Below are 25,286 nucleotides of genomic sequence, written 5' to 3' on the forward strand. Positions count from 1 at the left end.
ATAACATCATCTGATGTGGAGTTCAATATATGTAGAGGAAATATTTAAGATAATCATACTATAAATGGGACAGGAGAAAGGGACTTAAAGGGAGGTAGGGTTTCAATACTTCCCTCAACCTGTTGAAATTATGACATTACTAGATCTTGTGGTGACAAAATAGTTCTGTATCTTAATTGCAGTGGTTGTTACAGGAATCTCCACAGGTGGTAAAATGGCATAGAATTATGCACACATTGTACCAGTGTCAATTTCCTGGTTTTGATATCCTATATAATAAAAGGGTAATTTGCAAATTGACCCTAATGATGGAACAACCAGGAACAACCAGTCGCTATGACATGCACTGACCACCAGGGTGCAGTCACTCAATGCAGGAGCTGCCCCCTGGTGGTCAGTGTGCTTCCACAGGGGGAGCGCCGCTCAGCCAGAAGCTGGCTCATGGCTGGCCAGTGCAGTGGTGGTGGTGGGAGCCTCTCCCGCCTCCGAGGCAGCGCTAAGGATGTCCGACTGGGAGAGGGCCTAATCCATCAGTTGGACATCCCCTGAGGGCTCCTGGACTGCGAGAGGACACAGGCCGGGCTGAGGGACCCCCCCCCCCCCGCCGGCAGTGCATAAATTTTTGTGCACAGGGTCTCTAGTTGTACTATAACTAAGTAAGTAAGATGTAATCATCGAGGGAAGCTGGGTGAAGGGTACACCAGCCCTCTCTGTACTATCTATGCAACTTCCTTGCAAATCTATAATTATTTCAAAATAAAGTTTTTTTTTTTAAATTGGGGTTGTTCTAGATTAAAAGTGGCTAAAGATACAAATGCAATGTGAGAAACTTACTTAGATTCTTGATGTTAAAAATATAAAAGGCAAGTGGGGGAAATTTGAATATAGAACTGGACATTATATGATATTAGATTATATAAAATATTGTTAATTTTCTTTGATGGCATAATAATATTGAGGTATGTAGGTCTTTATTCTTACAACATGCCTGCTGGAGTATTTAGAGGAGAAGTGAAATGAAATCTGTAACTTACATTTGAATGGGTCAGAAAAAAGTGTTGGTAGATTCATAGAGCAAATGTCACAAGATATTATTTCAACATTTCTTTTTTTGTTGAATTTATTGGGGTGACATTGGTTAAAAGTATACAGTTTTCAGGTATACAATTCTACAATACATCATCTGTGTATTGTATTGTGTGTTTTCCACCCCAAGTCAAGTCTCCTTCCATCACTATTTATCCCCCCTTTACCTTCTACCTCTTCCCCCACTCTGGCAATCACCATACTGTTGTCTGTATCCACGAGTCTTTTTCTTTTTTCTTTGCTTAATCCTTTCACTCTTCTTGCCCAGCTCTCAACCCCCTATCCTCTGACAGCTGTCAGTCTTTCTCTGTATCCATGAATCTACCTCCACTTTGTTAATTTATTTATTCTTAAAATTTGTATTTATTGTGGAAAGTATTACAGTTTCTCACATTGCATTTGTAACTTTAGCCACTTTTAATTTATCCCCCTTATCCCCCATTGACCTCCTCCTTCCCCTTCTGCCCCCTCCCCAGGCCTTCACTGCACTATTGTCCATGTCCTTAGGTTATGCATATATGCATATAAGTTCTTTGACTAATCTCCTCTTGACCGCCCCCCCCCCCCCTTCCCTCTGAGAATTGTCAGTTTGTTGCATGCTTCCGTGTCTCCGGATCTATTTTGTTTGTCAGTTTATTTTGTTCATTAGATTCCACATATAAGTGAGATTGTGTGATATTTGTCTTTCTCTGACTGGCTTATTTTGCTTAGCATAATAGTCTACAGGTCCATCTATGCTGTCCTCCTTTTTTATGGCCGCATATAATTCCATTGTGTAAATGTCCCACAGCTTTTTTTATCCACTCATCTACTCTGATGGGCACGTGGGCTGTTTCCAGACCTTGACTATCCTATATAATAAAAGCCTAATATGCAAAACAACCAAACAGCAGAATGACCGGTGGAATGACTGGTTGCTATGACATGCACTGACCATGAGGGGGCAGATGCTCAATGCAGGAGCTGCCCCTAGCCCGCAGGCCTCAGGCCCCCCAAGGTGGGTGCCGGCAGGGGCCCCCCAATAGCTTCTACCGGTTGCCCCACAGAGGGAGGTGACCAGCAGCAGCAGTGGGGGTGGGGCCAGCCAGTGGGCAGCGCCAGCAGGGCCCCCCCCCCCCATCACCCCGCCAGTAACCCCACAGATCAGCCCTGATAGCCGGCCAGGCCTAGGGACACTACCCGTGCATGAATTTCGTGCACTGGGCCTCTAGTTGTAAATAATGCTGCAATGAACATAGAGATTAATATATTCTTTCAAATTAGTGTTTCCGGTTTCTTCAGATATATTCCTAGAAGTGGAATTGCTGGGTCATAATTCAGTTTCATTTTTAATTTTTTGAGGAAACTCCATACTGTTTTCCACAGTGCACTGCATTCCCACAAACTGCACTGATTAAGGTTCCTTCTTCTCCACATCCTCACCAACACTTGTTTGTTGATTTATTTATGGCTAGAGGCGTGGTGCACAAAATTCGTACATGTGGGGGGTGTCCCACAGCCCAGCCTGCACCCTCTCCAATCTGGGACCCCTCAAGGGATGTCCGACTGCCCGTTTAGGCCTGATCCCAGTCAGACATCCCTCTCACAATCCAGGACTGCTGGCTCCCAACCGCTCGCCTGCCTGCCTGCCTGATTGCCCCTAACCACTTCTGCCTGCCAGCCTGATTACCCCCTAACCACTCCCCTGCCAGCCTGATCAAAGCCTAACTGCTCCCCTGCTAGCCCAATTGCCCCTAACTGCCCTCCCCTGCAGGCCTGGTTCTCTCCCCAACTGCCCTCCCCTGTAGGCCTGGTCCCCCCCCCCAACTGCCCTCCCCTACCGGCCTGATTGCCCCCAATTGTCCTCCCTTGCAGGTCTGGCCCCTCCCCTGAAGGCCATCTGTGGTGGCCATCTTGTGTCCACATGGGGGCAGCCATCTTTGACCACATGGAGGTAGCCATCTTATATGTTGGAGTGATGGTCAATTTGCATATTACCTCTTTATTATATAGGAGGATAGCCATTCTGACAGGTGTTAGGTGATGCCTCATTGTGGTTTTAATGTGTATTTCTCTGACAATGAGTAACATTGAGCATGTTTTCATATGTCTATTGGCCATCTGCAATGTCTTCTTTGGATAAATAGCTATTCAGGTCTTTTGCCCACTTTTTAAACTGGATTGTTTGTGGGGTTGTTTGTTTTTTTGGTGTTGAGTTTTATAAATTCTTTATAAATTTTGGATATTAACCCCTTATCAGATGTATCACTGGCAAATATGTTCTCTCATTCAGTGAGTTATCTTTTCATTTTTCAGCATTTCTGTATTTTTGCAAATTTTCATTTTTAAAAAACTTGGAGAGGCTATGTGGAGGATAGATACATGATAAACGCAAGTGTAGTAAAATGCTAATAAGAATCCTGATGGCAGCCCTACTGGTTTGGGCCTTCGGACCAAAGGGTCCCGAGTTCGATTCTGGTCAAGGGCATGTACCTTGGTTGCAGACTTCTCCCTGGCTGGGGCCCTGGTCAGGGCTCGTACAGGAGGCAACCAGTTGATATGTTTCTCTCTGTCTTTCCCGCTCTCTCCCATTCTCTCTAAAAATCAATGGAAAAATATCCTTGTGTGAGGATTAACAAAAACAAACAAACAAAAAATAAATAAAGGTGATTAAATGTTTGTTTGTTTTTTTAAAAAAAGAATCTAGATGGCAATTTGGTGTTTGTTCCCTGTAAATTTCTTTCAATTTTTCTGTATGTTTAAAATTTTTCACATTAAAAATGTGGGGGGTAGCTCAACTGGTGTTGCTCAGTTGGTTGAGCATCATCCCGTGCACCAGGAGGTTGCCAGTTCAATTCCTGGTTAGGTCACATGCTGGGGTTTTGGACTCAATCCCCAGTGGGGATTGTGTAGAAGGCAGCAGATTGATGTTTCTCTCATCAATATTTCTATCTCCCTCTTCCTTTCTCTCTCTGAAATTTATAAAACATATTTTTTAAAAAACGTGAGGGTAAAAAACTCTAACAAAAATTATCACAACTAGCACTCCCAATCCCACTTTCTCTACTCTATTTTTTTTCACAGCACTTATCATTATATAGATTATATAATTCATTTCTTTATTTTGCTAATTTTTGTCTGTCCTCTCACTAGAATGTAAGCTCCCCAAGGATAGGCATTTGTTGTGTTTTGTTCTGTGTGTTGTTTTTTTTTCCTGTATCCTCAAATCCCAGAACAGTGTCTAGTACATGGGAGGTGCTTGATGAATATTTGCTGAATTAAGAATGACTTTCTGTATCCCTAGGACCTAGGTCAATGTCTTGCACAGAGTTAGTGTGCAATGATTATCTGTTGAACTGAGATCCAAGTTCTGCAGAAGAACCTTAGAATGGACCTGTTGAACTGGAGTGGTTCAGAGCATAGACTCTTGAGGCTAATGGCCAGGTTTTGCATTCTGATTCTGTCACTTCCAACTGTGGTACCTGCCTGAATTAACACCTCTGAGCCTCAATTTCTCATTGGTGAAATTAAAATAATAATAACCTTGGTAGGGTTTTTGTCTACATGTGAAAAGCACTTAGGATTTTGTAAAGATTCAATACTTGGAAGCTAATGACAAAACAAGAACAGGAAAAAGATAGTCTTCTGGACATGTCATCCTACTTCCATCCTCCAGCAGGCTGAGCCAGGAGAGGCTAAGGAGATTACCAAGTTCCTCAGACCCCTGAAATAGTTTCTCTTACTTCATATCTCTTCTTGCTTTTCCTTCTGCCCTGTACTCTCTTTCCTCTTACACCCTGAAGCTCTTTCCCCCATCATAACCACGCGGAAGTTGGGTGGAGGAAACAGGAGGAGTCTGTGGGCCAGGGACAGTAAGTTAGAGCTTTCTTTTCCTCCTGTTCTAGGCTTAAGTGCCGCACTGGTAATGGAAGCAGGTCAAGTAGGAGGGTACTGGAATTTCAGGGCCTAGAGATTGAGAGAACAATAGTACTGGAGAGGAGGCACTCACAGGAGAGAGGCCTCATAAGCTGCCCTCTGCCCTGATCCCCTGTTAGGAGAGAGCACTTCCCCAGTATCCCTTCAGTCCGTTCTTCTACCTCAAGTCTTTATTCCTGGTGGAACCCAGCACTGAGCAAGCCTGGGGACCCATTGGGTATCTTTCTGCAACTCCCTCTTGGAAGTGGGGTGGGGTGGACTGGGCGAAGAATGGGCTGAAATTGGGAACATGGGGGCACGAGATTGGGGGCTGAGCTCACCTATGGCCCAAGTCCTCTGCCTCGGCCCTACGGTTGGCAGTACCCCAGATATCTGGGGAGCTGGGGCTGAACCTGGGGGTGACACTGCTTCTGTTCCTTTAAGGAGCCGCTGTTTAGCATTCCTGCCGCTGCCGCTGCCTGACTCTGCACGCTGATTGGCTGGAATCAACTGAGAAGGGAGCCAGGGAGAGATGCTCTTGACTCCACTCAGATCCATCCTGGGGACCAGTGCAGGAGCGGTCCTGTCAGTACCCAACCTCTGCCCGGGCTCCCGCTTCTTCTTTGCCGCTGGGCCTAGGCCCAGGAGCCACTACGGGCGACACGGAGCCACCAGTGCTGGAGGGGGAGCCGTGGGTGCGGGGCAGCGTGGGGGCAGAGGCCCCGGGACGCCCGCCCGGCCCCAGGCCCCGCTCCGCCCGGGCGCCCCCACGGGTGCCCCCCCCTTCCTGGTCTGAGCAGTGTGAGTGTGCCCGGGAACCTGGCGGCGGCAGCGGCGGCGGCGGCGGCAGCGGCGGCGGCAGCGGCGGCGGCGGCGGCAGCGGCAGCGTGGAAACCGGCGTTGGCTGGGGGGTCCGGGCCGCGGGGGGCAGTGCCATGCACAAGCACCAGCACTGCTGTAAGTGCCCCGAGTGCTACGAGGTGACCCGCCTGGCCGCCCTGCGGCGCCTCGAGCCTCCGGGCTATGGGGACTGGCAGGTGCCAGACCCTTACGGGCCAGGTGGGGGAAATGGAGCCAGTACGGCATATGGGGGCTACAGCTCGCAGACCCTGCCTTCGCAGGCGGGGGCCACCCCCACCCCACGCACCAAGGCCAAGCTCATCCCCACCGGCCGGGATGTGGGGCCAGTACCCCCTAAGCCAGTCCCAGGCAAGAGCACTCCCAAACTCAACGGCAGCGGCCCCAGTTGGTGGCCTGAGTGCACCTGTACCAACCGGGACTGGTATGAGCAGGTATGAACCAGTGGCGGGTGGGAGGGGGAGACGGCGGTGGGGCAACTGGGGGGGGGGGCGGCTGGGGAGTGAGGGCCTAGAGGCCTGGGGTGCAGCACGGGTTCGTGGGGCTCCAAGCCAGTGGACCCTAAGCCCTAGCATTGCAGCTGGGCCAGGAGAGGCGATAGGAAATGTGTGCTTCACAGTGTGTGTCTGTTTGGGGGCCTCCGTTTGGAGGGGGGTTGTGAGGAGCTGTGTGTGTCAGGGGGTGAAGGTATGGCGGAGGAGCACATTTTCCTGTGTGGGGAATTGGGTTTGACTCAGTGCGGGGGCTCAGCAGTGTCTCTGTGTCTGGCAGGGGCGGGAGGTTCTGCGGGGGCTGTGTGTGGTGTGCGTCTCCGCGGGAGGGGAGGAGGGGGCATGGTGCTCTGCGTAGGGGGGGCATGTGTGATGTGTGTGTGTGTGTGTGTGTGTGTGTGTGTGTGTGTGTGTGTGTGTGTTGAGGTTTGTGAAGAAAGGCAATGAAGCTCCTGTGAATCTATGTAAAGCCCATGTGCCCAGCTCGCTGAGCTTCATCCCTCGATGCCATGAGTCCCTCTCCGTCCCAGTCCCTTTGTGTGTGAATGTGCACATGGACGTATGAGAATGTCTGACCGCGGAGGTGGTTCTGTATATGAGGCTTCAGGGACGGCTGTGTTTCCCCGTGTGTGGCTACATGTATATGTGTGTGAGCATATGGCTACAAGTATGTGCACACATGTGCCTGTATGTGTGTGTGTGTGTGTGGTGTGTCCCTTTGAAGAGGTGCTTGACAGGCAAGGGAGGGGAGGGGGTATGGAGAGAGAGCCATGTCCCAAGCAAGGCTGAGAGGATGGCGAGAAGGACAGACTCTTTTGTCCAAGCAGCTCTGAAGTGTGTGTGTGTGCTGGAGGGGGGGACTGAAGCAAGCTTCCTCGCTCCAGAACAGGCATGATGCCTGGAGCCGGGCACAGGGCATCTGCTCTGGTGTAAGAACTGGCCCCAGTGGGGCATGCCCCATTGGATACCCCCAGACATGGGAGAACTTGGCCCCCCAGGTCTGACTTACAGCTTGGGAACCCCTGGGTGCAAGGCACAACTCTGGTTTCCACTCAGCCTAAACTGCCAGCTTAGAAAATGGAAGGAGCATCTGTGGGAGAAGCAGCAAAATGGAGGCTGGACCGGCAGAGCCAGGTCCCTGGCACACATGGCGGAGGGCCTGCCTGGTTATTTGGCTCTGCAGTCCCCAGGGTAGGGAGAGAGGAGGAGGTTTTGCTGTCAAGAGCAGGTAGTGACCATTCTGGCCACTTCTGTCCTTCTCTGGGGATAGGATGTGCTCTCACTCAGAAGCAATGATGGGGACTTCCTGGGGAGAAGAGTCCTTCCTTGGTTCTGGCCTTCTGTCTGTCTACACTTACTATTTCTTGTGTCTCTTTCCTTGGCCCCTTGCCTTCTCCAGTGAGTCCACCTCTCTCCTTTTCCTCTCTATCCAGGGGCCCTATACTTGCAAACACTCTTATGCTTGTCCTGCTCAACTAGGAGATGGGTGACAGTTGGCAATGTTTCTTTGCTGGGGCTGATCCCTGGATGCCTTTTGCCCCTGGGAGCAGGATCCCTGAGGGGGGCAGTGGGAGGGTGGACCAGTTGGGAGCAGGAGCCTCTGGATCTCACTGGAGCTGCGCTTGAAGCATGGCTTATCACATGTGGGCACACATGTACCCCAGATGCATGCAAGAGCTGCATGGGTGTTCTTTTCCCTGCGTTTCTGTCACATGGTACTTCAGACAGCTGTGTTGGTTTGGGGCCTCTGAAGAACCATCAGTTCCTCCTGGGATCAGGGACCAGAGTGGGGCTGCAGCTGGAGTCCTCCCACCAACTCCTAGAGCTGCAGGGCATAAAACCTTGGGGTCAGGCCCAGAAAAGGTAGAGGCATGACTAGCCAGCCCTCTCCTCATCTCCTCCTCTCTGCTTCTGAAAGCCAAAGGTGTGTGGGATGAAGGTGGGAGAGAGAAGCAGAACAGGGCATGTGGAGGAGCCGCCACCCTGGGTTCCCAGGTCCCCTTTTCAGAGGAGGAGACTAGGGGTAAGGCAAGAGGTAACACAGCCAGAGAAAGATGGGGAAGGAGTGTCAGGTTACCTGGAGAGAGAGGCAAGAGGGTTTCTCCATTTGGGGGGATGATGAGAGTGGGAGCCAGAAAGCAGATGCTACTTGTCTGTCTAGAATCAGATTTTCACTTGATAATGGTTACTAGTATGTGCTGTCTGGGAGGCCACCTATCTGGGCTGGTCAGACTAACCCTAAGTTTCTCTCCCCTTCCCTTGTGTCTCCTCCCATGGCTATTGCATGTTGAAGGCCATGGACTCTGCTGCCATTCGGCCCATGGTCATCAGCTTCTCCCTCCTGGGGAATCTTGTCCATTCTGCTCCTGTAGTGTCCCTGGCTTTGCCTCTGACTCCCGGCCAGATCCTACCCTGGCCCTTTCTGCTGGGAAACACAAAGGGTTCTGTACTAAACACCTCTTGGTAGAAAATGGATTAGGACTTTCACTCCTTCTACCCATGTAGACTTGGGTTCCTGGGGACACATTAGGAGACGTAGAATGAGAGTTTATAAGGTACTCTGAAGGGGGCAACTTCCCTTTTTCCCATGAGCTCTGCTGGGGGAGGGGATGAGTGGCCAACACATCAGTGGCCTTGGCAGCTTGCTTTAATCCAGATTCCAGTCTCTGCTCTGCCACTAACTCCCAGTGTGCCCTTAGCACCACCTGTGTCCTCTCTGGGCCTCAGTGTCACCATTTATCACATGAGGGAGATTGGACAAGATGGTATCTGCTGTCTTTCTACCTCTGACACAGTGGGAGTCTATGATCTCCACCATGGAGAGCTGTGGTTCAGAAGGCAAGCAGGTCCTGGGTACCCCCATGGATGCTGGGCGTGGCTTGGTTTATCTGCCATGTTCCATTTTTGCCACCCGCCTCAGGCCAGCTCCACATCCCTCCTAGTGAACCACAAGGCCCTGGAGCCCAGTCTCTCCTTGAGTGCACCACTGGCTGGCTCAGTCCCAGACCATTGATCTGAGCTAAATAAACAGCTGGGTTTGGCATGATATGGCTAGAAGCAAGGGGAGGGGGGTGGACTCCTCAGGGTCAGCCTGTCCCCATCTGTGGCCAATAGGTGTCTAGGATCTATTTGGGCTCTTCCACTCTGTGGGGAGTGTGGAGGAGCAGGTTGACCAGGGGGCATCTGGCTGGGGGTGTACAGGAGGCATTTAGGGAACTGCCTGTGTCTTCCCCTAGGTAAATGGCAGCGATGGCATGTTCAAGTATGAGGAGATAGTGCTCGAGCGGGTGAGTTTGCCAGTGGGGCGGGATGAAAATGGAGGGGAGGGATTGAGCCAAGAGAGGGGAGGGCCTTGAACCTGAGTCTTAAGACTCAGAGGGGGGCCTGCATTGACAGGATGGGGAAACAGTGGCCCTCAGAGGCCACATCACTGCATCAATCAGTCAACTGACTAACAAATATTAATTGACCTTGCTTGCTGAAGCCTGGGGAATTGGGGAGGGGGTGGCTTTGCTGAGGCCTTTATGCTAAAATGATCAGCACAGGCTGGGAAGCCACCAGGTTTCTGACGAATGTGACCTGGTCTGCCCTGGCCCCTTCTGAGGCCTGGAGCACCTGGCCTGGGGATTAGGGGAGGTCGGGGGACCAGGAACCCTTCCTCATGCCCTATGAGTGAGCAGACTGTGCCCCTCCACTCCTTTCTGCAGGGCAATTCTGGCCTGGGCTTCAGCATCGCAGGTGGCATTGACAACCCCCATGTCCCTGATGACCCTGGCATCTTTATTACCAAGATCATTCCTGGTGGAGCAGCTGCCATGGACGGGAGGCTGGGGTGAGGTGGCCTGGAAGCAGGGCTGGGGGAGGCAGGGGAGGATGGAGATGAGGGGAGGAGGACTGCCTGGCAGGATGACCCTTCGGTTCAATCTGAGAGGAGGAGGGGGAAAGGAAGGAGGAAGAGGAAGGCGGGGGAGGGGAGCAGTAGGAGGCGAGAGAGGGGATGGAGGGGCTGTGTCACAGTGTCATGTCTTTTGGACTTCCCCCACAGGGTGAATGACTGTGTGCTGCGGGTGAATGAGGTGGACGTGTCCGAGGTGGTGCACAGCCGAGCTGTGGAGGCGCTGAAGGAGGCAGGCCCTGTGGTGCGGTTGGTGGTGCGGAGGCGACAACCCCCACCTGAGACCATCATGGAGGTCAACCTGCTCAAAGGGCCCAAAGGTGCGGCCCTCTGGGTTCCTTTGCTCTGGCCAGAGGTCCCTGGTTGGCTATGTAGGAAATGGAAGGAAATAGCCTTACTCCTTGCCTGACTCCCCATAGCAGCTCACAGCTTTCTTTCTTGACCTCATGTTTCACCCTACTGACCTCGGGATGGCAGCCTAGTGTTTGGGACCCCTAGGGAAGTGTGTTGGCTGGGGGCGGGTGTTGGGTTTTGCATTGAATTGGCTGAGCACTCTAATTTCTGTGGCCCTCTCCCACTCCCTGCTGCAGGCCTGGGTTTCAGCATTGCTGGGGGCATTGGAAACCAGCACATCCCAGGAGACAACAGCATCTACATCACCAAGATCATTGAGGGGGGTGCTGCTCAGAAGGATGGCCGCCTACAGATCGGGGACCGGCTGCTGGCGGTGAGATAGTCTTCACGGAAATGCCCAAATGGTAGGGTGGGAAGGTGGAGCTCTAGTAGCCTCTCACTCCACCTGAACCTCATTCAGGTGTTAGGCATTGTGGGGAATTTCAAGAGCATCATTGGAGTCGGGTGTATCAGATACCAAGGCCCTACTTCTTTTCATGGCTGGGAGTCCCTTAGCTACCCTACCCCTATCTCAGGCTTCTCTGCTCTTCACAGCACTGTCCTTGGGCCTCTGTGAGAGCACTGTTGAACTTCACTGAAAGGGCCCCTCTCAGGGGTCCCTGAGAGGCCCTTCCTTCTCTCAAGTGCCAGCCTGAAGGCCTTTCCTCTTCTAGGTGAACAACACCAATCTGCAGGATGTGAGGCATGAGGAAGCTGTGGCCTCGCTGAAGAACACCTCTGATATGGTCTATCTGAAGGTGGCCAAGCCAGGCAGCCTTCACCTCAACGACATGTACGCACCCCCTGACTACGCCAGCAGTACGTACCCATCTGCCCTGTCCCTGGGCTGAAGCTCCTGCCCCTGGTTTCTGAAGGGGAAGAAGTGCATACCCCTTGTTAAGGTGGAGCGAGAGCGGAGGACTAGTGTTCAGGAGAACTGAGTCCACACCTTATAGCTGGTCCCTTGGACAAGTCCCTTTCACCTGTCTTTAGTTTCATCTTTGGCAAAAAGGAGCTAAGCTAGTGATATATGTGCTGCCTTCTTCATAGGCCTGCTGCAAGGTTCAAATGAGATCGTGAATGAGAAAGCCCTTGGAAAACTGTATTAGACTATAAAGATCTGAGGGATTATTATTAGTTACACCTCCAGTCATGCCTTTCTTTGTAGACTGCCTTGACTTCAGGTCTTTCTAAGACTCACAGGATTGAGCCCAGGATTCAGAAAGGGACTGTGGAAGAGGAACCCTTGGGGTGGAGTGGGGCAGAGAGGCCTGAGAAATCAGCAGCCCTTGGTGCTGAGGTGCATCTGAGGTGGGGTGTGAGGGACAGTCCTTGGGGAGGGGAGGAAGGTACCTACGTGGAATGGTCTCTGAAATGTTCTCGCCCTTTCTTGATTCCAGCTTTTACTGCCTTGGCTGACAACCACATAAGCCATAATTCCAGCCTGGGTTATCTGGGGGCTGTGGAGAGCAAGGTCAGCTACCCGGCTCCTCCTCAGGTTCCCCCCGCCCGCTACTCTCCTATACCGAGGCACATGCTGGCTGAGGAGGACTTCACCAGGTGAGACTATCCCACCCCCTATATAGGGGTGGGGAGGAGAGGAATCCGCTTCTGGCTGGCCACAGGCCTAGTGTAGTGTGGCAAAGAAGAGGACAAGGCCCTCATCGCTCCCATCTTTGGGGTCTGAGGCCCTCTCGCAACCCTTGGGGTCCTAAGGGACAGAAGAGACTGCAGGGACACGTTCTACCATCAGGGGGAGTGCCAAGTGTGTGGCCCAGATCCAAAGGGCAGAGAAAGGGTGGGGTGGAGTGTTTTGGGGACTGAGGAGGTGTAGGCTGCGGGGTTCCTGCCCCGAGACAGTTGCCGCCCCCTCTGCTGCAATCATTCGGAATTACAGAAGAAAGCCGTGCAGCCAGTGGGGTTGGGTGGGACGCTGGAGGCTGGCCGGCCGGGTGGTTTCACAGGGACCGGCCCCGCCCCACTCTGGCGTCGCCTCCGTGGAACTGGTCAAGCCGGCCGGGGTTCCGGGGGACAGGTTTGCCCTAGGGTGGGGCCTGCTAGGCTGCTAGGCTGGCTGCAGTGGGGCCCAGAAGGATAGGCGGACGGGGAGAACCGCAGGAGCCATGGAGAGGGCGCTCAAGTTCTCGGGCTCGGGCTTGGCCCAGGGCTTGGGCTCGGCCTCAGCCTCGGCCTGGAGGAGGGCTTCGCAGAGGTGGGCTTGGCCGCTCCGCTCGCTACGACCTGGAGGGGATGCCAGGTAGGAGGAGAGGAGGGCTTCGAGCAAGAATATCCGGGACTCACTGAGGAAGCCTAGGGCCTAGACCTGGAGCAAGAAAGGAGGAATCTTGGACTTGGGGCTCCTCTGATGAAAGATGCTTAAAAGTGAATGTGGTGGGCCTGAAAATGTGCTGGGAGTCCCGTATATGGATATACCTGAGTGGCTGTTGTCCTCACCTGATGACACTGTGACCATTTACTGAGGGATTTCTTACGCATGGTTAGTTGTAGTCCAGGTTTTCTATGTATTTGTTCCCTTGCTTCAGTTAGGCTTCTGTGCCCCCTTGGGGGACCTGGGAACTCTTTATCTCTATCTCTCACATCACCTAGCCAGGGTGCATAGTAATTGGTGACTACATCTGTTATTGGGGAAAGTAGGAGGGGTCAGAGTCGGGGGTGGAATTTTGAAATAGCAGAGGAGCATGTGGAAAGTAAGTATGCACATTTTATGGATGGAGAGTGTAATCAACTCCAGAGTGATTCCACTGCTCCTAACTGGCTCCCCTTCTGTGGCCCCAGCTCCATCACACCAGTTGGTAGGATAGGAGAATCTGGGGAGGAAGAGGACCAGTGAATGGGCTCTGAACTATGCTGTTTAGAGTCCAGGCTAGGGCTTTGCTGACCTGAGAGAGTAGGGGACTGTCCACTGGAGAGCTGACTCTAAGCCCTCAGGAATAAGGGAGGGAAGAGGAACTGAAACTTGGACCTGGCAGAAAATAGCAGCCAAGCAGTTTCTAGGAGAGAAAGGGAGGAACAGGGTATCATATACAGGGACCCAAGTCCTTCTGCAGTGATAGGGACTCTTGTTTCAGACAGGCCCTCATAGGGATGCCAGTTCATATCTACCTTGTTCTGACCCTTCCACTGCTTTCCCACCAGAGAGCCCCGCAAGATCATCCTGCACAAGGGCTCCACAGGCCTGGGCTTCAACATCGTGGGAGGAGAGGATGGAGAAGGCATTTTTGTCTCCTTCATCCTGGCAGGAGGCCCAGCTGACCTGAGTGGGGAACTGCGCAGGGGAGACCGGATCTTATCGGTGAGGAGACAAAGGCGAAGTGGGAGGATGGGAGGCATGCCAGTCTAAAAGGGAGGAGAGGAGACCTTGCTTTCTCTAAGGAATACTTCTTGAGATGGATGAAGGGCTAAGAGCTGGAGAAAACTCATATTTTCTTTTGGATGTCTTTAGTGTGGGACAGGGACTGAGATGAGACTTATCCTTGAGGAGGAAATGAATGTTTCTTTTATCTTAACCCTGGTTGGCATTTGACCTCATAAAGATAATTACTACACTAGGGATGCCATATACTTTATGTCTCCTCTTAGGGGCAAGGGTGGGATATTGAGAAAGGCTTAGGGATGGGTACCTATCTCCCTCTCCTAACTGCTATGACATAGGACTCCCTTTCTTGCTTTAAGGGTGGCTCATAGCTCCTCTCTTTCAACAGGTGAATGGCGTCAACCTGAGGAATGCAACTCATGAGCAGGCTGCAGCTGCTCTGAAACGGGCTGGCCAGTCAGTCACCATTGTGGCCCAGTACAGACCGGAAGGTAGGAGAAGGAAGGAGGGGCAAGATGATTTGAGGAGTTTACACTTTTAAGTGTTGGCTTTTTGCCATCATAGGCATCAAAGCCACTAGACCAGGTCCTTTCTATTATAGTGCAGTAACCTCTTGCTCTCTGGACAGGGGTAGGTTTGGGGAAGTCAGGGAGCATCTATGAAGGCTATACTCAGAACCTGCTGATCAGGGCTGCAGTACAACAGAAGGCCAGTAGTGGGCAGCAGCCTATGGGAGGAAGCACAGAGATTAGGGAGGCTGTAAAAAGGGGAGGGGAAGGAATGGGGCTCAGAGGGCTCAGAGACTAAGACGCAGAACTGTGTGCCCAGGAACAGGAGGAGGGTAGCTTGGGTAGAAGTATCTCAGGGAGAAGTGATCCGACTTCTTAAGACAACTTGGGCCAAAGCTCTATGACCCCCCCCACCCCCCGCCCATTTCCCTTCCCATAACAGGGTGACCATGAAAAACCCATAAACGAGTCGAAAAGGTGATGCCAAACCCTCGGGGTAGGGAACCTGGAGTGGACCTCTCCCCATACGAGGGGCCTTCTTTGTGTTCTCCAAGAGCGTCCCTGGGCTGGGGCGAGGGGGAGGGGCCGGTTATGCAAATTAAGGCCTTTGATTGGCTGGGACCCACGGAGGCCCAGGTGCGGAGGTGAGCCTCCGGCCGGCAGAGTGTCCATTGGCTGGCCAAGCGAGGCCTCCAGCCGCACGCCCCTCCCCCTGACCCAGGCGGCGGGCGCCCCTCCTACCCCCTCGAGCGCCTCAGGCGTCTCCTCCTCCTCCCTGCCGTCCCTCTCCCCCTCCTCCCCTCCTCCAGCTCGCCCCGCTTTGTGTCCGTGGTCTCCCGCGCGGGACGTAGGGGCGGCTGGAGCTGGCGCTTTCTCAGCACTAGACCTGGACTCGGACCGGCGCCAGGTGAGGTGGGGCGGACGAGGGCGGGGGTCAGGTCCCCTCCTTGTCCGCCTGAGCCTCTCTCTAAGATTCTGTTCTCAGACTCTCTTTTCCAACACTGCCCCCCCCCCCCACCTTTGTCTCTTCCCCCAGCCCCTGTGGGCACAGCTTGGATCCCCTCTTGGGGGACCCTCCCGGGTCCAGGGAGCGACCCTCTCCCGTTCCCGGGCCCCTTCTGCGGCATCTCTTTGCCATCACCTCTCCCAGCCAGTTCTGCCCGCTTTGTGCCCCAGGGCCTCGGCCCTCCCGTAGCAGCTCCCTAATCTCTAACCTCAGAGGAATTTTCTAAAGCGCTCCTCCCCCACGCTTTTGAATCCACCAAATCCGGCTACCTCTGGGAACACCAGAGATAGACCTGGCCTTTTCAGAGCCCCCCACCCACGCTTTTGTTTGCACCGACTTCTTTTGCCTCCCCCTCCTCTTTGTTAGCCCAGCTTTTGTCTCTGAGGGCTGCAACACTCAGGCTCTTCGGACATTTAGGCCCCATGGGCCAGTTACTAAGGTGGAGGAAGGGACCTCTCCAGGGCAGGTGCGCTGGTTCCTTGATGAGAAAGAGAAAGGCTGGGAGCCCTGCCCTCAAGCCCTAAGGGCTCTAAAGCGCCTACCTTTGTCCTTTCCGCCCTCCCCCACTCTGGTTCAGTACCTCCAGGCAAGAGCGTGAAGGGAAGGAAGAGAAGGGCCTGCACCTTCTGCACTAGTGTAGGGAGGTAACTAACAGGAGAGCTGACTGGGCTGAGGTAATGGGAGAGATGAAGATGGACACTGAGTCATTTCTCTCTATGTTTGGTGTTCAGCTTAAAGATAAGAAACACACCTAGGGTTATTGTTTTTATGATTTCTGCATTTGCTGTTGGCTTCTTAGTGTAGAGCTAACCATCTGATTTTTATTAGCAGCCAGTATGTATCCATTTCATGCCCACAACTTTGATAATGTAGGTTCTGCAAAGAAAATGGTTTCTGTCGTGTGTGTGTGTGTGTGTGTGTGTGTGTGTGTGTGTGTGTGTAGGTAGGAGACATTGATGTGTTTCTTTCGGTTTTGCTCTCTGATGTTGGGCACATGGAAACAATACTGTGAATTTGTCTGGTGGTAGGGTGTTGGAAACTGGTGACTACATATTTTTGTGAGTTTTGTTGGGGGAATGTAACTGGTTTCCATACAAAGCTGCAAGTTGTCCAGGGTAAAAGGATTCCTGAAGTGTTCATTGCTCTCACACTATTTCTGAGAGTGTATAATGTATGTTGAGGTGCTGTCTTATGTTAGGTCTCTCTACCACTTGCTACACAAAACCTTTCTTCTCTTAAGATTCAGTTGGGCCACTGCTTTTAAAGCTCTACCACCCCAATCTTCTTTCTTTGGTTTGGTAAATCCAACAGGATCCCAACATGCAAAAGCTCTTTTTTTTTCTCATTCAAAAATGGACCCTTGGAGATAGGTCTATAGGGACTATCAAGCATTCCGTGTTGGGGTCTGAATTTCCTTTGATAAAGTGATAGTTTTTAAAAATATGGACTACATGTTGATCATTTTATAAATATATTAAACTAGAGGCCCAGTGCACAGATTCGTGCACTGGTGGGGCACCTCGGCCTGGCCTGCACCCTCTCGCAATCCGGGACTCCTCAGGGGATGTCAGACTGTGGTTTCAGCCTGATTCCCACAGGCCAGGCTGAGGGACCCCACTGGTGCAAGAATCCGTGCATGGGTCTCTGGTATGCATATAAGATCTTTGGTTAATCTCTTCCCGCCCTCCCCGCTCTGAGATTCATCAGTCTGTTCCATGTTTTCATGCCTGTGCATTGAGCATCTGCCCCCTAGTGGTCAGTGCGCACCATAGCTACCGGTCGAACAAACAGTCGCTTAGGCTTTTATATATATATAGATACTGTTCCCTAAAAGATTGTATCACATGGGCATTTACAAAATGAATAATCCAAACATATGTCTGTTGGCTAAAATGGCAGAGACCACATGTTATTGGCCAATTAAATGTTTGTTTTTTTACATGGAATATGGAAGCTGGAAAGGATTATATAGTCCAACCCCTCATTGTGCAAACCAAAACAGCGACAGGAGCAGAGGGATTTGACTTGCCTAAGGTCTTGAAAGGAAAGTTGCTGAGGGTCTGCAGTTGGTTTAATCCTGAGGTCCACCAGTTGGGAACAATTGTGCTTGGGAATACATGAGAGACCTAAGACCTAGCTAGAGCAGAGGAACACCTGGAAAGGGACTAGGGAAAGAGAATGGGGGAAAGAGAGATGTATGTGCTAGGGAAGATTAATCTCCATTGTGGCTACTGAAGCAGCATTGCCAAATCAGTGCAGCCTTTAGCTAGATATTCTTTAGTATGAGAGCTTTGAAAAATAGCTTTGACTAATTAGAACAGAATAAGAACAGTTGTTCCTTTTTAAATGGCTTAACTGAAATATAATTCATATACCATAAAATTCACCCATTTAGGTGTGCAACTCAGTGGCTTTTAGTGCATTCACAGAATTGTGCATCCATGGTCAGTCAATTTTAGAACATTTTCATTAATCATCTCCTTTTAATACATAGAGAAGGTGCAGTTATTGGAAGAGTGATAGGTATATCTCCCCTGGACACTTAGAGGCTGGATGGCAGCTCGGTGGGAATGCTCTAACTTTGAGAATTTTTCATATATCTGTTTTGCTTAATGTAAACCCATAATGACGATAGAAACTGTGGCTATCTATTTGAACTTTGTACTGTGCCTAGCATGGGTGCTTTACACATATTTTTATGGTGGAACTTTGGAAAATATTAAAATAGAAGTACTAAGTGATAAAGGTGCCACAGTGAGAGATGCTGTTTAATAGTTTCACTCCTGATTGCTCTAAACTTTTGTGGACACAGCAATCCTACCTATTAGCTAAAAATAGCATGATGTTCTTGGGCATGTATAATCCTGCTTTAAATTCAAATTGAAAATTTAAACAACTGGCTCTTGGCAAAGACTCTTTTCCAATCTATTCTAAAATGAAAAATATTTTTCTGTGACTTGTGGACTTGCTCCACCAAGGGAAGGATGTGTTTCATGCTAATACATCTTGATTTAGAAACTATTTCCTACATTTTCTCCTCTAGTTACTTTGTGATAGCCTCTGTTTATAAACTGAACTAGTGTTTTTCTGGAAAGCCCTTTGTTTATAGAGTATAACCTGAACCCTAAATCAGGAGGTGAGCCAGAAATTGGTCACTAAGTTAGCTAAACTGGGAACTGATTCTTTGTGACCAGTCTTTTCAACTGGAATATAAATCCAGAAAGGCGGGGGTTTCAGGGAGTAAGAGAGAATGAGAGTTTTCCATACTTATTTTAAAGTGCTGAATAAGCACACTTTCACCGTGGAAACATCTTCAGGTAAGGCCTGGAAGAGTTAAGAATCAGTGTTCATAATAACTTGAAAGTATAAAAGGGATATTTCCCCATAACTAAGAAACTTTCAAGGATGTAAACAAAGCTGCTACCCTATCAGTGAGATCTCTCTTGGGAGCACAGAGATGAAAGTTTATAAAGGCAAAGAATAAAGTCCTGAACTGCCTGTTGCCATCCTAAAAGAAGGCTAATATAGGGAAGGAAGAAAATGAATGCCTGTTAACAGCGTTTCTATACTGAACAATTTGAAGGCAACTGGTACTGTATTTATCTGTATCCCCAGCACCTAGTCCAGAGCATGGCATGTGTTTTGTTGAATTGAATTATTGAGTATCTCTATGTTCCAGATGACTTTGTAAGCATTTCGGATATCCCTGTGGGATAGACTGTATTATCCCCATTTTACAGATGAGGAAAATGAAGCTTAGAAAGGTTGAGAGACTTGCTCAAGGCCACACGGTCAGTAAGGGGCAGAATCAAAAATTGAAGTCAGGTTTTCTGAGAACTTAGGGTCCCAGGCTTTTGCTACTAGGTCACAACTACTACCCACCATAGGAGAGAAGCTGTGAGCCTCCCCCTCTCTCTACCTAAATACTTCTGGACATAGCAAAATATACTGCTCTGAGACTCTTCAGGTGCCAGAAGCTGTTAGCAAATGGAGTAAAACCAACTCGCAAATGTCAGCTTTTTAGTGTTGATGGCTACAAACTCCTGCACCTAAGGAAAAAGTAACCTGGAGTTAGAGGGGCTACTGGAAGCCTGAGGGAGACCCCCCTCTCCTTCAAAAGGAAAGTGGGATTAGGAAGACTACCACAGAATAATATGTGGGGGGAACCGCAGAGGAGCCAAAAATTGGGAGTTGGTTTGTTTGACTTAATGGCAAATGTGTGCAGGCTTAAGAATGTTAATGCAGTAAGTAGGCATTTCTAATTTCTTCAAGTGAAATGGAAGTTGTATTTGTCACTCAATTGTTATGACCTAACAATTCACTCATTAAGGGTGCAATTTGGTGGTGTTTAGAATGTTTATAGAAATATGCAACCGTCACCACAATCAATTTTAGAACATTTCCACCACCCCAAAAAGAAACTGCACCATTTAAGTGTCATGCTCCCATCCCCCTCAGCACTAAGCAACCACTAATCTACTTCCTGTCTCTTTGGATTTGCCTATTCTGGACATTTTGTGTAATATACAGGGGTGGGCAAAAATAGATTTACAGTTGTGAGTATGGGAAACATAATTTATTCTTGTATTATTATTATTAATCATTGTATTATTTTCCATACAAACAACTGTAAAACTGCTTTTGCCCCACCCTGTATAGTCTTTGTGACTGACTTCTTTCACTTAACAGTGTTTTCAAGGTTTATCCATGTTGTAGCATAGATAAATACTTCATTTCTTTTTATAGCTGAATAATATTCGACTATATGGATATATCACAATTGTCTACCCATCATTCATCAGTTGATGGGCATTTGCCTTTTTCCCTCTTTTGGGCTATTATGAATAATGCTTCTTATGAACATCTGTATGCAAGTTTCTGCATGGACATTTGTTTTCATTTTCCTGGAGATATATATATATAATCATAGGCCTGTTGAGGGAGGAATGGCCAGGCTGTTTTCCACAGAGGTTGCACCATTTCACCATCCCACCAGCAGTAGTGAGGTTTCCAATTTGTCCACATCCTCACCAACCCTTCCTTGTCAATGCCAGTCTTTTTTATTGTAGCCATCCTGGTGGGTGTGAAGTGATATCTCATTGTGGTTTTCACTTGCATTTCCCTGATGGCTAAGATGTTGAGCATCTTTTTAGGTGCTTATTGTTTGTCATTCAATTTTGTTTTGCTTGGTCCCCTAATTTGATTCTCACAGTTTCCAAATTGACTTGAGCCCAGAGCAGGCCAACTATGTTATTTTTCAGGTGATTAGAGGGAACCAAGAGAATAAGGGACTAAGTTTTACTGTTAACACTGTGCTGGAGGGGCTTAAAGATTGGGTATAGATGACTTTAGCTATGAATGCTTACCTGATAAAAATGATTAAGGCTCACCTTTTTTGTTTTTTAAAAACAGTTTATTCACATACCTTACAACTCACCCATTTAAAGTATACTACAATTTATTGGTTTTTAGATTGTTTAGAGTGGTGCATCTAGCTCCACAATCAATTTTAGAACATTTTCCTTACCCTAAAAGGAAACACTGTCCCATTAGCAGTCACTCCCTATCTCCTAATCCCTCCCCTCCCCTAGCCCCAGGCAACCACTAATCTTTTGTTTCTATAAAGTTACCTTTTCTGGATGGTTCAAATAATTGGAATCCTACAACATGTGATCTTTTGTATTTGGCTTCCTTCACTTGGCATACTATTTTGAATGTGCCAGTACTTCATTCATTTTTAAGGCTAAATAATACTCCATGCTATGGATACACCACATTTTGTTTATCCATTCATCTGTTGATGGACTTTAGGGTTGTTTTCACCTTTTGAATATTGTGAATACTGCTTCTATGAACATTCATGGGCAAGTTTTTGTGTGGTCATATGTTTTCAATTCTTTTGGGTATATATACCTAGGAGTGGAATTGCTGAGTCATGAGGTAACGACATTTTCAAACTGTCAGACTTTTTTCCAAAGTGGCTGCACTGTTTTAGGCCCACCCTGTTTTTTAAACTTAGAAGAGAAAAAAAAGTGTTAACCTTTTGTTCGTTTTGCCTCCTGGGACTGAACTTCATATAAGTGGGTGAGCTGGCCTTTTGTGTCTTCCATGTAGCCCAAGGACATAGTAGCTAGCATTGACAATGATTTCTGAACCTAACTACACAGGTGCTTTCTTGTCCTTGTTAGATGGTTTGAGGCAAAATCCTAAGGAGCTTTGGTGTCTGCAAAACATTGGTTCTCCTGAATGGTTAGAATAATATATGACCAGGAGAATGAGTTATTTCTTATGTAGTTAGAGCTTTTGGGGATTTCTTTTTACTCTAATATGTTGCTTGTTGAAAACTTTACCCTGTTGCTTTGTTTAAAGCTTTAGACTTCTTTTCCACAATTCTATGTTAGATAAGTGGAAGTGAGTTATGAATTCAGTTTATAAGTGCCTATTTGTACCTAAACTCTTACTGAATCACATAATCTTGAACTAATAATAGTCTTGGTTTAAGAGGGTCTTGTCTTCTTTCTTCCTGTGATAAGGCTTTCATCCTCTTGAAATGGACCTTTGTTTACTTTTCACTGAATTTAGATATCTTAAAAAAGCAAAGGCCTTAGAGATTTGGGGATTTTTCCACTTGATGAAATTAAATGATAAATAATTTTAATACACTCATAGAAGAAGAGTAACATAATTTATATAAATTTGTACATTAGGAATCTGGATACATGTCATTCAAAAAGGATAAAGAGAATTTTTCAAATCCAGACTATATTATTAGGAGTTGTTTGTAAACACTGAGAAAAAGAAGTGGTGAGCACAGGAACCAGTATAGGTTCACCAATGTCAAACAAATCATATCAGACTGAGCAGATTGCTTTCATGGACTGGTAGATTAGGGAAATATGGTAGATGTGGTATATTTTGATTCCAATAAGGCACTGCAAGGCTTCTTTGATCCACTCTTGGATCAGATGACCGAGTGACAATAGTGTTGTCTGTAACTGGTTGAATGTTCAATCCCAGAAGAAAATGCTGAATGATCCAGGAATAGTGTGGAGGGGAGTTTCTAGTGCATGTGTGTCCTGGCTTTGTCCATGGACCTTTCTTGTTCATTTTGCCTCCCTATTCCCTTCAAATTGTATTTATTTATCCCTGGATGGAAAAGTATTACATTTAGATTTGTATAAAATTGGAAAATAAAGAAAAATACACAGTAAAAAAATTCAAATCACCTGTAATAATCTCCAGAAATAACCACTATGTGTATATTTTCTGCCAAATTTGTGTAGTATATAATATTAATATGTATGTCTGTATCTCTTTCAAGATTGGGATCATTGTATTTAAACAGTTTCATATTCCTTTTTTAACATATATTTTTATTGATTTCAGAGAGGAAGGGAGAGGGGAGAGAGAAACATCAATGATGAGAGAGAATTATTGATCGTTGCCTCCTGCACACCCCCTAATGGGCATCAAGCCCACAACCCGGGCATGTGCCCTTGACGGGAATCGAACCGAGACCCTTCAGTCTGCAGGCTGACGCTCTATCCAATGAGCCAAACCAGCTAGTGCTCCCTTTTTTTTTAACTTAACATATGCCATAATTAAAATGGTTTTTAAGCCTGGCCAGTGCGGCTCAGTGGTTGAGCATCAACCTGTGAACCAGGAGGTCATGGTTCGATTCCTGGTCAGGACACATGCTCTGATTGCAGGCTTAATCACCAGTGGGGTGCGTGCAGGAGGCAGCTGATCAATGATCCTCTCTCATCATTGATGTTTCTATCTCTCCTTTTCCCTTCCTTTCCAAAATCAATAAAAATATATTTTAAAACATGGTGTTTAATAGTTAAGTAATATTGCATTGTGTGTATCATAATTCATGTAACTATTCCCTTATTGGTGGACATTTAGGCATTTCCATTTTTTAAGAATCTTAACTCTTTGATGGATGTTCTTGTATGAAACTTTTTGTGACTCTGATTGTTTGTTCAGGATGAATTCCTTGGAGTGGAATTTTTGGGTCAACGGGTATAAAAATGTTTAAGACTTAAATTTTTTAAATTGATTTTTAAAGAGAGAAGGAGGGAGAGGGAGGGAGGGAGAGAAAGAAACATTGAGGTGAAAGTAAAACATCGATGGGCTGCCTCCTGTACTGGGGATTGAGCCTGTAACCCGGCCATGTGCCCTGACTAGGAGTTGGGGGAAGGAGGGCAACAATGCCCAACCAACTGACCCACACTAGCTAGGGTGTTTAAGGCTTTTGATATATTTTGTTAAATTATTCTCCACTTCCACCAACAGTATAAGAGTGTATATTTTGAGATTCTTGCTAACACGGAGCATTCTTTTTTAAAATCTTTACAAATTTGATAGGTAAAAATGTTATTTAATTTGTATTTTAATTTGTATTTCTTTGGTTCATAATCCAATTGAACATTTATGTGTGTTTGTGTGTATATGTCATTGGTGATTTTTTGTGTGAATTGCCTGATTATGTCCTTTCCCTGTTTCTCTGTTACGGTGTGTTCATCAGTTCATTTTTTTAAAATATATTTTTATTGATTTCATAGAGGAAGGGAGAGGAGAGAGAGAAAGAGAGAGAGAGAGAGAGAGAGAGAGAGAGAGAGAGAGAGAGAGAGAGAGAGAAACATCAATGATGAGAGAGAATCATTGATCAGCTGTCTCCTGCACACCCCACACTGGGGATTGAGCCCGCAACCTGGGCATGTGCCCTGACTGGGAATCGAACTGCGATCTCCTGGTTCATAGGTTGGTGCTCAACCACTGAGCCACACCAGCCGGCCTGTTCATCAGTTCTATTTGATGTATAAAAGTTTTAATGCAGTTGGAATATTAAGTCTTGGTGAAATATACTGCAAAGATTTTCCCCAGTTTGTAGTTTGCTTTAAAAAAATGTTTTTATCTAGTCAAATCTATCATTGTTTTCTTTTGTGTATTTTGCCTCTGCCCATAGGTTTGGAAGGGTCTGCCCTACTGTGGGAGCAAATAAATATCTATCTTTGTTTTATGCTAGTTATTTAATGTTTTTATTTTGCATTTAAAAGCTTTACCTGCCTGGAGTTTATTTATGATATAAGGTAGGATACTATCTTATTTTTGCTCCAAATGTTTAATGAATCACCTCAGTAACATTTATTAAATAATTCCTTTTCCTACCATTTTGAAGTGTCACCTTTATAACACACACACAATTTGGATTTTGTGTTTCTTTTTCGTTTCTGTAATATTTTACTCTGGATTGTCAGTTATTGAAAAATGACCACAGATATTTGGGCAAATAACAAGAAGAGTATTTTCTTTCTGTAGGACCCATTTTCTGGGTTCCTTCCATGAAACTTTACTCAAAAGAGATTCAGTTGATACCCTAATAAAGATTGTCAGAGAATATGTGATCCTATTGGAGTGAAGAACATTTGAATCTAGACTTTCAATTGATGTGATAAAACATAGAAATTACATTAACTCAAGTTAGCAAGCTTAGTCATAAGATGTTTCAGTCACTATATTGCTGCATCTCTGTTAAATGAAAACGATTGTTAGGAATAAGAGTACCCACTATCTTGAGAGCAGAGAAAGGTATAATTCTATCTTCATTCCCATGTTTTCTGAATGAGCTGTTTTGTCTTGGGGTGGTTCTTAACATATATTTTGACTTATGGGTTAAAGATGCTAAATACTTTGTTAATCTTGCATATGAATATGCTATATGGAATTCCTTTGAAATAGAGAAAAGGCCAATTTGAGGCTTTTACCCTGATCTACTTGGTGATCTGGAATGGGTGAGAAGAACCAACAGCAAGTC

The 25,286-nt window shown here is 47.5% G+C and overlaps 1 protein-coding gene across 7 annotated transcripts in view; it reads left to right on the forward strand.

Moving 5' to 3' along the window:
- Window positions 1-5,915: 5,915 nt before the first annotated feature.
- The window catches only part of DLG3 (discs large MAGUK scaffold protein 3), a 76,405-nt gene continuing 57,034 nt past the window's right edge, over window positions 5,916-25,286 (forward strand). For 2 of the 7 annotated variants that reach the window (XM_054716432.1, XM_054716439.1), the window contains exons 1-10: window positions 5,916-6,272; window positions 9,250-9,309; window positions 9,566-9,616; window positions 10,037-10,161; window positions 10,375-10,544; window positions 10,815-10,951; window positions 11,292-11,436; window positions 12,018-12,177; window positions 13,774-13,930; window positions 14,340-14,442. In XM_054716432.1, coding sequence (XP_054572407.1) covers window positions 5,916-6,272; window positions 9,250-9,309; window positions 9,566-9,616; window positions 10,037-10,161; window positions 10,375-10,544; window positions 10,815-10,951; window positions 11,292-11,436; window positions 12,018-12,177; window positions 13,774-13,930; window positions 14,340-14,442 — 1,465 coding nt within the window. Of the gene's footprint in view, window positions 6,273-9,249; window positions 9,310-9,565; window positions 9,617-10,036; window positions 10,162-10,374; window positions 10,545-10,814; window positions 10,952-11,291; window positions 11,437-12,017; window positions 12,178-12,734; window positions 12,875-13,773; window positions 13,931-14,339; window positions 14,443-15,246; window positions 15,368-25,286 lie in introns of those variants that run through there. The other 5 variants (XM_028131846.2, XM_008155968.3, XM_054716450.1 and 2 more) reach the window with 4 other exon arrangements.

This window comes from Eptesicus fuscus, chromosome 1, assembly GCF_027574615.1.
Source record: "Eptesicus fuscus isolate TK198812 chromosome 1, DD_ASM_mEF_20220401, whole genome shotgun sequence".
Lineage (NCBI taxonomy): Eukaryota > Metazoa > Chordata > Mammalia > Chiroptera > Vespertilionidae > Eptesicus > Eptesicus fuscus.